This window comes from Aotus nancymaae, unplaced genomic scaffold, assembly GCF_030222135.1.
Source record: "Aotus nancymaae isolate 86718 unplaced genomic scaffold, 86718_ANA_hifiasm-v0.15.2.pri h1tg000029l, whole genome shotgun sequence".
Taxonomy (NCBI): Eukaryota; Metazoa; Chordata; class Mammalia; order Primates; family Aotidae; genus Aotus; species Aotus nancymaae.
Window position 1 is genome coordinate 44,273,853 of NW_026988442.1, and position 13,454 is coordinate 44,287,306.

Sequence of the window (13,454 nt, forward strand, 5' to 3'; positions counted from 1 at the left end):
GGAGGCTGAAAGTCCAAGATCAAGGTGCCAGCAAATTAGGTATTTACTGAGGGCTTGCTTTCTACTTAACAGCTAGTGCCTCTAGCCGCATCCTCATTTGGTGGAAGGAGTCAACAAGCTCCTTCCAGCCTCATTTATAAGAGCACTAATCTCACTCAGGAGGGCTCTGTCTTCATGACCCATTCTCCTGCTAAAGTCTAAGGGCTTGGCTGGGCGCAGTGGCTCACGCCTATAATCCCAGCACTTTGGGAGGCTGAGGCGGGTGGATCATGAGGTCAAGAGATGGAGACCATCCTGGTCAACATGGTGAAACCCCGTCTCTACTAAAAATACAAAAATTAGCTGGGCATGGTGGTGCATGCCTGTAGTCCCAGCTACTCGGGAGGCTGAGGCAGGAGAATTGCTTGAACCCAGGAGGCGGAGGTTGCAGCGAGCCAAGATCGCGCCATTGCACTCCAGCCTGGGTAACAAGAGTGAAACTCCGTCACAAAAAAAAAAAAAAAAAAAAAGACTAAAGGCTTTTAATACTATCACATTGGCGATTAAGTGTCAACATATGAATTTTCGGGGGACAGAAACATTCGGACCATACCACAGGAGAACAGACCTCTACAATGAAGAGAACTACCCGGCACACACAACAGCGCTGAGATTGAGAAACCCTGATATATCACGAGGCAGTTGGATACACTTTGAAAAATTTAGACCCTTATTTTTCCTTTCTATTTTTAACGTTGCTCACTGAATGTACTCTTTATGCATTGAAATAAACCTTGTTTATATTTTAAAGGCACCCGCCTCCGTCACCATCTTTCAACTTACATTTAGTAATGGATTTTCAGGGAAAAGTGCCTATCAGTTGAATACTTTTAAAATACATATATTTCTAAGTTTTAAATACCATTTTACCCAACTGTTTACAGAAACATTAAATCTGATGCTTTTGTATAATTAAAAATATTCATGTTCCATTCTTCATTTATAAAAATGATGCCAAAGGGCAATGCCGGGGCACATTCTTTTTTAAACCGATTTACTGTAGAAGTGATGGATCTGCACTGAGTCATCCACTCAAGCAAATCTTCATCCTGGTAGCCATTTGGAAAGTGGTTGGCTAAAGACAGACATGTGGTCTGTGACTGTGGAACAGTTGTTTTTTGTGGGACACTAACTGATCCGTGTTTGATTCAATTCTGTGATATTGATCTTGACAATATCATGTTTTCCTACGATGTCCCAAGAACTTTCCTGGCCTTCATAATCCCACCTCACGGTTTGACACTCAAAAATAGAACTTCATATGACAAAATGGAAGTTATTGTAATTTGATTATTTTTCTTTGCCTTTAACAACAGTTCTTAAAAGTTCTTTGGGGTAGGGTGGAGGCAGCACTTGAAGAGGTGAACAGCCATGGCTTCTTGACAGACATGACAATCAAGACACAGTTTTTGGACTCCTCTGCATCAGACAATATACACTTAGTTCGGCATGAACTTCTGCTTCAAGATTAAAGCGAGGTAGCTGCTTTACTCCAACTGTTCGTAATACTCCAAGAGATTAAGTGCCCTCATCTTCAGTGAACATCAATGCTTTCATTAGACAACTAACTTTTCTAATAAATTTCTGGGTTTCTTCAGAATAATCTTTCAAAAATTTTAGGGAGACTTCTGTACATACACTCAAGAGACAAAATCATGATTTCCCCTAGAGTTTTTATTGCATGTTCATTATTCTTACCTATTTCTTCAGTAGTCCTAGCAATGAGAACCAGACAAGATAATCTTGACAAATACGACGACTATTGGTTTACTGTACCGTTTCAGTTGGAGACAAGAATGGTGGATCCTGGTCACCTCCACGGAGGGAACACAGAGCACATTCACTGTTATATATAACACCTATAATTAGGAAGATCTATGGTTTTACCATAGCAGTTTTACAGATGAGGTTATTTTGGGGGTGTTGAAAAAGCAGCAATTAATTTAAAGTTTTCAACCGTTTATTCATGCTTTAATAAATTATTTCCCCACCAAGGATACTCTGTTAAAGAAAACGCCTAATGTCTGGCCCCAGTGTCCTCACAGGCTAATTAATATGGCAAGTTATTAAGGGTGTAGAATTTGAATAAACTCTTTAAACGTCTCCTACATGTGTTATTTCTAACGCCATAGCCCCTTAAATCGCCTCCTTGGGATCCAAGTGGCTTGGAAAAAAATGAAGAAAGTCTGAACAGTCAGGGACCTAAGGAATCACAAGTTTCACTTACTAAGAAAAACTAGCAAGACTGCGATTAGATTAGACAAGGTGGTAAAGGGATACTGGCAGGTAAAGCGCGAGAAAGTTACAACTTGGGCTATTTTCTGACTGGTGTCCTGCAAAGGGACACCGTGTAGGTGTCCCGCTCGCTAACTTGTAAATGAACTTCAGGTTCTCTTCGGTGGCAGGAGAATTCCGAATGTGAGAATCCGGCGGCCGTTCCACGACCCCGCCCTCGGGGTCCCCAGGGGGCGTCCTCCGGCGAGCCTGATTGTCTGGGGCGAAGGCGCAGGGCAAGCTTCGAGGGAGGAGGAGAACCAGGGCTGCTGGCCCTCAAAGCACACACAAAGCGGCTTGGCTCCCCTTTGGTGGGAACTTCCTCGGCCGCCAGCGGAGCGGGAGGGGGCGGCGGGGCGACGGTTCCCCTCGCCGAGGCGGAGAACAGCGCGCGCGAGGCTCGAGACGCGCGGCGAGCGCGGCGGCCGCCGCCTCCTCCACTCCCCGCCTCCGCCGGCGCTGCCTCCTCCCTCCGCCCGGCTCGGCCTCTCTCGCTCCCTCCCCTCGTGGCTGGCTTCGGCGGCGACGGCGGGCGGGGAGGGCGTGCGCCGGCCGAGAGGTGTCGGCGGCGAGGCAAAGGAAGTTTCAAGTGGAAGGTCGTCCGCCGGCCGGCGCGTCCTCCTGCTCTCCTCCGCAGCATCATGGCGGAGCCGAGCGGCTCGCCCGTGCACGTCCAGCTTCCCCAGCAGGCGGCCCCGGTGACAGCGGCGGCGGCGGTTCCCGCGGCCGCGACAGCAGCGCCGGCCCCGGCGGCGCCCGCGGCCCCGGCCCCGGCCCCAGCCCCAGCCCCGGCGGCACAGGCTGTTGGCTGGCCCATCTGCAGGGACGCGTACGAGCTGCAGGAGGTTATCGGTCAGTGCGGCGGGTGCGGCGGGTGCGGCGGGCGCGGCGGGGCCGGCTCAGGCCGGGCGCCGAGGCCCGGCGGGAGGCGCGGCCGGGGGCGGGAGGGGGCGCGGGATGCTGGGCTCGCCTGCTTGCACGCCCGGGAGGCAGAGCGGCCGGCTTCGGGGCCTACCGGCTTCAACAGTTTTTTTTTAAAAAAATATTTGTTCGTTCTCTGAGCGCTGGTGCTGCAGGAGGCGGCGCGGCGGATGTGACTCGCACTGCAGACGAGCCGCATGCTGCAAACTTTTATCTCCCGGATCGCCGGGGTGGTGGAGCGGGAGCGTGCCGGGGCCGCAGCTCGTGGCCAGTGGCCACGCGGACAGGCAGCCGCGGGTGGGGTGGGGTTGCGGGGGCGCCGCCCGGGGCTTCCAGTGCCCCCGCGCCCCGGGGGCCGCGTCCTGGGGGACTCTGCGGGCGCAGCCGCGCCTGTGCCTCCCGTCGTGACCCTCTCGCCGCGAGTAACGCGGAGGCCCCAGTGCTTTCCCGAGGCCGGGGAGGATGCTGGCCTCTCTCCCTGACAGCCGCCACTCCACGCCCATCTTGCAGCCCGGCTCTCCGCGCCACTCGGCGCGCCCGGGTACCCGCCTCCCTCCGTGCCAGGGTGCGCCGCCTGCCGCCCAGTCCGGCCCCCCGGGGAAAGCGGGTGCCCTGGCCTCCTGCCCTGCACCGGGCCGATGCTTCCCTCTGGTCCAGGCCGAAATGCAAAAGTGAAACCCGAGGCTGTCGGTGATATGCTCCCTGCCTTTCGATGCCTCTGGCTGGCTCACAAATATCACCTTATCTTACATTTTTAAATACCTGGCAAAGTCGCAGGGCTCGGCGTTACTTTTCGTTGGGCCAAGCACATGAAGGGCCAGGAGATTTGTTTTGTCCCTTCACTTAGAACCTTCCCTATTGGATGATCCAGTTTGAGAGCCTTGTCACTTAGGGAAGCCTCCAGGTAAAGTGGGCCCTCAGCGTCTAACCTTACTGACGCAGGGATGGGATGTTGCCTTCCCAGATTCTTGGTCTATAAGTACAGCGATGAAAAAGGAGTTCAGGATATTTATCTTAAGACTTTCACTTTAAAAAATTCTTTTCCATCTCCCTTAAAAAAATTAAAACATATAAAAATTTCATTAGGTGTTTAAATGAGCCTTTGTCACCTGCTACTGTGGAATAAAACATAGCGTAGATGAAAATATACGTGTGTGTATATATGTATATATATACAGATAGATATGTATATATAGAATATACACACACACACACACACACACACAGAAATATGTGAGAAAATGTTGGACAGGGCAGTAACCTAGGATCTAAAAGCTTCAGATATCCTATAATAGACATTAGTAGACAAAATTCATTGAAAACCCAGATCTTCTATAATTTTTGGCCAAAGACTCTGAAGGGATGAGTCTTCATGTCACTGCCTGAAATAAATAGCTTCAGGAGCTTCTCAAAGCCTAGAATATTCCATGGAAACCTCTGTAACCTGGCATATAAGCCCTGTACCCTCGATCTGCCTGCCTCCTCCCATTGTCTACTCTCACTGATTGCTTCCTGAATACACCGTTGTCTTCCGCCCCATCTGGTCTTCCATTCTTTGCTGCCTTGCAGAGGCTCTTCCCTACTGTGAGAGTGCCCATCTTTGTGTACTGAATCTCACTCTGCTTCAGGTGAGTGTTAATATTCCTCGAGGAGCCTTCTGCTTCTTTCAAGGCAAAATACGGTGACTTCTTTTGCCCCTCTTTTTAAAGACCTCATAGCATGTAACCTCATAGTTGTTATTTGCTCAACAAGATCTGAAGGCCTGCTGTGTCCCAAGCATTGCCCTACTTGCTAGCAATATAGACATTAACAAAAGTGATCCCAGCCCTCAAGGACATCATGAGTTGTTAAGAAACATGGGAAAAGGATCCAAAAGGATGCGATAAGTTAGTGCTGGGGGAGCCCAAAGGAGGGAGTGACTGCCAGGAGAGAGAAGGAAGCAGAGTATTTCTTAGTGGAGGTCATATTTGAGCTGGGTTTTAAAGTCTGAGTTTGTAAGGTGCTTAATTATTTCCATTATTGCCTTCACTAACCATCTGTGAACTCCGTCCTTGACAGGAAGAGGTGGGCTGTAAAAGTTGAATAATGGTATCTGCCATATAATTTTCCATAGAGTCCATAGGACTGGAAGAACATAATCAATGTATATTCCTACTTGATTAGTTATTAGGGTTAAAATACAAACGTTGCCTTTTGCAAACAGTATTTTTTATGAAATAATAAAATCTTACTTTAAGTTGAGTGGGATTAATGGCAGGACTTCTTTCTGTTTGCAGTTTTAGCAGTGTTAATTATGGTTGGTCAATTGAGTGGAAAAAAAGAAATTTACCTGAGGAATTTGAGAACAAAAACACCTGCTTACTCTACCTTGACTTTTGCACGTTTGCATTGTGGGAAGGGCTTTTCTGCATTTAAAGTTTATCTCACATTTTCCCAACTAAGAGATGGTCTGTGTGGAGGCCCTGTTACTGAAAAATCAAATTACTGGAATAGGTTTTTTTGCAATGGCTTAATGTTTATAGGGAATTGCAAACCCATTTCCATTTAGGGTTTAATGCTAGTTGAGTAATTAAGACTGAACTTGTGGTTGAGCACTTTTGCTTAAACATTACACGCAGAAGTTAGCAGTTCAAACACTGAACCAGTTTCAACATGAATGCCAGTTGACAGCCTTTGCTTCTACCCGCCCGCCATACAGCAGGTGTCATATGATATGACTCCAGCAGTGTGAACCGTGACCAGCAGCAGGAGGCTCAGATGTGCCTGAGCAGAAAGCCAAAGGAGGCACTGTGTTTTAACTTTCCAGCGTGGCACCGGCATGGAGCACTTTTTTTTTTTTTTTTTTCCATTTCCTTGGGGCCCCCAGGATTAGGAGAGAATAAGTTTGCTAAAATCCAAACAAAGCAGGTTCAGTTGTTTGACTTCTGTTTTAGAAAAATAAGCACAGGATTTTGCAAGCCTAAAAATAAAGTTTTCTCTTTGTTGTATTGTTGTTCTTGTGTTTTAAAAGGTCAGTGGAGAAATTGTAATGCTCTTAGGAGTATTCTGGTTCAGAAGTTTATTCATGACCTGGAAATGATGTAAAATTGATTGAAGGGAGCTTTATATTTACAGAGGGGTTAAAAATGTTGAAAATTATTAAATTCCTTCTTTTAGCCATCGATATCCTTGTCTTAGTAGATTTCAAGTATTTCTGTCTCTTTGGAGGCTTTCCAACCTGTTTATACTCATCAGCCTTATTAATCTTTGTTCCTTACCTCTCTAAAGAAGGAATTTGGGGGTGAGTTGAGTCCCCAAAGGTAGGTACCCCTACCTTGAGAAGTATAAGGGACACTTAAAGCTATGCCAGTTGAAAACTTTGTTTGTTTGTTGGTGGCATTAATTTTACCTAGATTTGCTAAACAGGGAATGAAAGCGAATCATGTAAGTGTTTACTTGGCCATCCATAATGGAATGGAGCACCCTCAATGAACTTCTCATTCAAAGAGTTGTAGTCATTGAAGTACCAATTTCTGTGTTGAATCAGGTGATTCCAGTAGTGCTGTTATCTTTGCTGATTTTCTTCTGAGAAGCACTAGACTCCTGCATCAGCATATGTTTGATTTTCTTAGATTTTTTTGCAGGATGCACCTTTCTTTATGTAGTTTTGTACCAGATTTCTCAGTGTTGTTTCACTGTTGTCCTGGGTGGTCATTTAGAATGACCTAAAAGTAACAATTTGACATCTCAGTCAACACAAAGAATTCGAGTTTTAGAATCCCGGCCATGGTTTGACAGAGGGTTCCTTTGAATGCTTTATTTCTCTCCTGTGGGGCTTTGTTTATCCATTCAGGTGCATTTTCCTCAGGCCCAGCTAGCTAATAGTGCGTATGGCCAGGTCTTTAAGGAGCAACAGCCTCTCGTAAAATGAGATTGTATATGGCCCCAGACATTCCCACTTTGCTCCGTGCTCTCAAGTTTCTGTGGATTTCTGTGGTTTGGAGATTAGAATTGGTTTTTATAGATATCTTAGAAGCAGTCTGAGGACAGGCATAAGGGAGCCACAGTACTGAGTGTGTATTCTGATCTCTCAGACCTTTACACCAGGCTGCCTTGCCACTGCAGTGGGTTCTTTGACCTTGATTAATTTGTTTGTTGTTGTTTTTTAAATACTAGATGAGGCCTGAGATGCTTTGTCTCAAAGAAGGCAGGGCTTTGATTTTAATTTCATTTCACTTTTTTTAATAAGTAGAAAAATGTATGTAGAAATGGTATTTTGTATTTATTATTATTATTATTTTTGAGATTGGGTTTCTTTCACTCTGTTGCCCAGGTTAGAGTGCAGTGGTACAATCATACCTCACTGTAGCCTCAAACTCCTGGGCTGAAGTGACCTTCCCACGTCAGCGTCCTGAGTAGCTGGGGCTACAGGTGCAAACCATCATGCCTGGCTAATTTTTTTTTTTTTTTTTTTAAGAGATGGGGTCTCACTATGTTGCTGAAGCCGGTCTTGAACTCCTGAGCTCAGCGATGCTCCTGCCTTGGCTTCCCAAAGTGTTGGAATTACAGTTGTGAGCCACTGTGCCTGGGCTCTTTATATACATTTCTTTATTATTATTATTCTTTTTTTTGCCAGAGACTTGCTCTGTTGCCCAGGCTGGAATGCAGTGGCACCATCTCAGCTAACTGCTACCTTTGCCTCCTGGGTTCAAGCAATTCTCCTGCCTCAGCCTCCCGAGTAGCTGGTTTTACAGGCCTGGCTAATTTTTGTATTTTTTGGTAGAGAAGGGGTTTCACCATGTTGGCCAGGCTTGTCTCGAACTCCTGGTCTTAAGTGATCTGCCCACCTCAGCCTCCCAAATTGCTGGGATTACAGATGTAAGTCACTGTGCCTGGCCTATTTTGTATTATTTTTATTGTGGTAAAATATACACAACAAAAAATTGTACCATTTTAACCATTTTTAAAGTGTGCAATTCAATGGCATTAATTATATTTACAAGAGAAATACTCTTTTAAATGTGCTGTCAGGGGCCTTGGGGGAGATCTCAAGGTAAAAAGAAACTATGGTAAAGTGACTGCAATCCTTGCTTTATGCATTTCATTTGTAACTAATGGTATTATGAATTCTTCCCTGACTTTTATGGCTTATTGTATACTACATTTTCTGATGGTGTTTGAAAATAAGTTGCAGCACTGCTGGCTCTGGAGTCCGACAGCCTGTCCTGTTTCATGTCCTGCAATGGAGGTCACTGATGCAACGACCTTGAGCAAATGACTTAGATGTGTCTGCACTCAGTTTCCTCATTGGTAACATAGAAATCATAAAAATAGGGTTGTGAGGATTGAGAGAATGTAAAGCACTGAGAATCGTGCCTGGCACACAGCATGCTTTCAATTAGTCTTAGCTATAACTTCTATAGACTTCATTTGCTAATCAGATTCAAGTTATCAGGAGAGAACATAGTCCTATCTTTGGCAAGATTCTGGAGTGGCTTGAAGAGTTTCTCTGCTATGTTTCTAGCAGGGAGGAAGTGGGAAGGAGAGGTTGTTCTTTAGTCCCACTCTTCTGCTGGGCTGCTGGAAGGGGCTTACTAGGGGAGCCAGAGGCCCCCCAGAGATCTGACTTCCCCTTGCACCTCCACTGCTGTAGGAGGAAACTGAAGAGACCTGTGGAGTTCCTGGCGATTTGGACAGCTCAGGGATTTAGGTGCCAAATGGCCCTCTGACAAGTGATGAGAGCATCCTGCGGGAAGGTTGCTGAAGAGGAGCAGCCCATTATGAGAGGGCTGAGAACAACCCGCTAAGACTGCACTTTTCCTCCACCTCTGAGTTTGCCTGAGGCTGCCATGCCGGCAGGAAATGCTGCTGACTAAAAGAAACACTCCCTAGCCAGTGCGAGGACAGAGGCCTTCATTTTCAGATAAAGTCATCACCATTGCTTCCCTGTCTCCTTACTTCCCTCTCTGCTTTCCCCTCAGTTTATAAATATTCTCAAGCCTCTCTCTTACCTTTAAATGACAAAAGAGAACAAAACACTCTCTAACAAAACACTCTCTACTTCTTTCTCCTCTGGCTATTCCCTTATCTCCATTTTTCCTTTCACTGCTAAACTGAAGGCACCTCCCATTCCCTCTCAGCCCACTGCAGTCTGGCTTCTGCCCTTTCCTGGAAGGAACCAAGTTACTCTCTCTAAAATCACAGTGACTCTTCTGTGGCCAGAGCCAGTGGACACTGTAGTCCTTCTCTCTGCAGGGGTAGGTGCCATCTTTCATTCTACTTCTGGAAAGGCTATTGCTTGGGCTTCCATGCCATCCCTTCCTTCTAGACTTCCTGTACTCCCCTGCCCGCCCCAGATGCAGGATCCACATCTCTGTCTGAGGCTTCAACTACCGCCTCAGATGTCGAGGATCTTCCTCATTATCGACCAGTGTTTGGACTGTCTGTTCAATGTCTTGGTTTGAATGTTTCACGGGAACTTCATACAGTTAAACTCATTGTCTCTCCACCCTTGCCTCAGTCCTAATCTGGTTCCTTCTATATTTGTCTTCTTTAGAGCCCTCAAGGGCAAAACCTGCTGGCCATTCTATACTTTCCTGTCTTCCTCCATCTCCCACATCTTTCTGGTCACCAAGTCCTAAATACTTCACCTCCTTGAAATCTTTGATCTGACTTAACTCTTCATGTCGGCCACCACTGGTTTAGTTCAGGCCCTTATCGATTCTTATTTGGATTATTGTAATAAATTCATAACCATGTTCCTTTTTTCCATTCTTGTTTCTGGCTGTCATGTGCATTGCTACCAGAGTGATACTGCTCTACCAGAATTCTTTATCACGTTGCTCCCAGGCTGAAACCCCTTTAGTAGCTCTCCCATTATCCTTAAGACTAATTTGAAGCACAGTGCTTGGGGTCTTTTGGGAATTGTCTCTTGCGTCCCCTGTCAGCCACATCTTGCCATTTCCAGTCTCAAGACAGACTCTTTGCAGTTGCTGAAATGCCTCTTCTAGGCAAGATTTTCGTCTGCTTGGACCACCATTCCAACACCCTTCCCTTCCATTTTTCATCTGTGTAGCAGAGAGCTCTGTCTCTTCTTAAGCATTGCCCTTATTGAAGTATAATATACATGTGGAAAAGTGTACATATTAAAAATGTATATCCTGGTGCATGTTCATGAATTGAATATACCATGTAACCAGCACCTTGACTGGGCCTCCCTTCTTACACCCTGAACAGGTGATTTCTTGTCACACAAACAATCTGCCTCTAGAGCCTCCCTCCCCACTTGCCCTTCAGACTCGGTTGGGTCTTTCCCTCGCTGGCAGTTCTCACACTGTCTGCAGATTGTTTCTTCCTTGCCAGCCTGGCTCTAAGACTGTTAAGTCCTCCTTGAGGACGGGGTCTCTCATCTCCACACCCTGCATCTCATAATAAATGTTTACTACATGTTTTTTGGATGAAGGTCTGAGTTCTGGGAATAAATACTCACTCCCCTGCTTGTGGAAGAGGAACTTTGCCTGACGTCTAAAAATTTGCCTCGCTGGATCCTGAGGATTTGATCTTGCCTGTGGTTAATGATGGTGCTTATTTAGTTGCGTTTGGGCCAATCAGCTTAAAGGGCTCTGTAGAAATTAGCTCATTAATCCTCACAGATCAAGAGTAAGCACTTTGAGTGCGTCCACCTGCCTGTGTTGTGGAGGTAGGCAGGCAGAGGCCTGGCACTCCTGAGGTCATAGGATGGAGAGATGGCCTTTCTGGCTGGATTACAGGACCCAGAGCTCCCTGCCACATTTCTGGCATCCTTTACTTAGACATTGTAGGGTGGAGTGGGGAAGTCCCACACTGCCCTTCAAAAGCTCTGGAGCTTTCCTTTCTTGAGTACACTAGTGATCTCTTTCTCTTGCTGTTCATATATTTATATATAACTCTCACCTTGAAGTTCTGTGGAGCCTCTTCCTGTGTGGGAATCAGGACTGCTGGAGGCGATCAGAGTTTCAGGTGAAACATAGGAGCAGAATTGCAGAACAAGTGGCTTTCAAAGGTTGTTATGATGGCAGGAGTTCTATTTTTATAAATTATAAGAGACCGACTTGATAGGATAGGTGTGGACCATAGAACCGGGTCTTTCTTTTTAAGTCAAAACCAATCTAATAGATGTTATAATTCCTCTACGGTGTACTTTTTGGGAAAGTGTTTTTTTTTTTTCCACTTTAAATATAATTCCCCATGTAATCATGTGAAATCATACATTTTCCTCTAGGGTGGTTTTGTTTAGGTTACACCAAAACAGCTCTTAGTTGAAGTGATTCAAGTGTTTCTTTTTTCCATATCTGCCATTAATTGGTCAAGTTTTTGTTACTAGACAAGAAATCAATATATTAATTAAAAAGGCATTTCAGACTTGGCTTAACTGAAAAGCAGAAGAGAAACAAAAATCCTTTAGAGACTGAATTGGCAGTACTTTCTATCTAGAGTTGATTTAGATAAATACTTGGGAATCCGATGTGAGTAAATGATATATTTCAAATTTCTTCTCACTTGCCAAACAGTTATTTGAGAACAAACCCTGGCTTAGCTTTAAGAAACTTCGTGAACATTGAGGATTTAGATGAATTGACCTCTTAAACGGATTGTGTATTTTGATATATGGGAAAACATTTTGAGATAGAAATGGTAGAGACCTCTACATTCATATTATCCCTGATTTTATTTTCAAACCTCTTCCTGGTAAGTGGCATTTAGTGTAACTCTGAGAAGCCTAGTATTGGGGGTGCTCATGCAGTTCTTCTCTTAGGTAAAAAAATGCATTGTGTTGACATTTATGGGGTTTAGGTTTTTAACCTTTAGTCACCACTGGAGCTATTTGTCAGAAAAACTGAACGGAAAGTAAGAGGTGGATAGATGACTTCTTGCCCTGTGAATGATAGCTCTTCAGTTGGGGAGTATTTTGGAAGCCAGTGACCTATGATAGTTGTGAGACTTCTCAGAATCATTCTATGGATGGTCAGGGTCTTAGAAGAAGTAATGATTTTGTTTTGAACTGGTTGTATTAGTTTGAACCAGAGTTTGTACTAAGGGGTATTCTAGTTGCTTTATTTCCTACTCTGTTTAGTCTGGGAATTGAAAAGGATTATATTTTGAGGGGTTGGTGTCTATTGACCTATCCTGGTCTAGGTCAGATCCTGATCTAGCTTAGATTTTAATTTGAATCGTCTGGTTCTCTCTCTTTCTTTCTTTCTCTCTGGCAATGTCAGTGTCTCTCTTTGCTTTATTATGGGGTGACTCAAGAAAGCAGAGGAAGAGGAGCAGCAGCCTGGGGTTCCTGGGGAAGGAATGGCAGGTCATTGCTGGCTTTTGTAAGTCAGTTTCTAAGTGAGAAGTGGCACAAGAATATAAAGAGAATTAGGAAATTTAATTTTAGAAGAAATCAAAGAAAAAAAATCCATCCCAGCTGCTTTGTCTTGTTAACTGAAAACTCTAGTGGCCAAAGTTGAAGAAACTTGCCGGTGGTCCCAAAGTCCTTAGAATCCCAGGCTCATGATTCCTCCCTAATTCACTATTTTTTTTCCCCACTTATATCACATTGTTTCCTTGTTGGTGTAAAGGAAGATGTTAGAAATATTATTGACTCAATGGATTTTATAACTACTATTAAGACTTTTTTTTTTTTTGTAGAGAGAATCTTACCATGTTACGCAGGGTAGTCTCAAACTCCTGGCCTCAAGGGATTCTCCTGCTGTAGCCTCCCAAGGTGCTAGGACTACAGGCATGAACCTGGTCTATGACTCAATTTTTTTTTTTTGAGACGGAGCTTCGCTCTTGTTACCCAGGCTGGAGTGCAATGGCGCGATCTCGGCTCACAGCAACCTCCGCCTCCTGGATTCAGGCAATTCTCCTGCCTCAGCTTCCCGAGTAGCTGGGATTACAGGCACACACCTCCATGCCCAGCTAATTTTTTGTATTTTTAGTAGAGACGGGGTTTCACCATGTTGACCAGGATGGTCTCGATCTCTTGACCTCGTGATCCACCCGCCTCGGCCTCCCAAAGTGCTGGGATTACAGGTGTGAGCCACCGCGCCCGGCCTGACTCAATCTTAACAGAGTAAAAATATATCTAAGAACATATTTATTATACAGGAATCCATAAAAATCTTACTTCTTTAGGGGCACTAAAATGATTTTTATTTACCTGTATTTCTTTCTTCATCGGGGCATGTTTATTTCACATGTAAACCAGGTTA

At 45.1% G+C, this 13,454-nt stretch overlaps 1 protein-coding gene across 1 annotated transcript in view; it reads left to right on the top strand.

Annotated features, from left to right (window-relative positions):
* The first annotated feature begins 2,806 nt into the window (after positions 1-2,806).
* The window catches only part of STK39 (serine/threonine kinase 39), a 323,242-nt gene continuing 312,594 nt past the window's right edge, over positions 2,807-13,454 (top strand). The window contains exon 1 of the mRNA XM_021672505.2: positions 2,807-3,165. Coding sequence (XP_021528180.2) covers positions 2,955-3,165 — 211 coding nt within the window. The 5' untranslated portion in view covers positions 2,807-2,954. The remainder of the gene's footprint in view (positions 3,166-13,454) is intronic.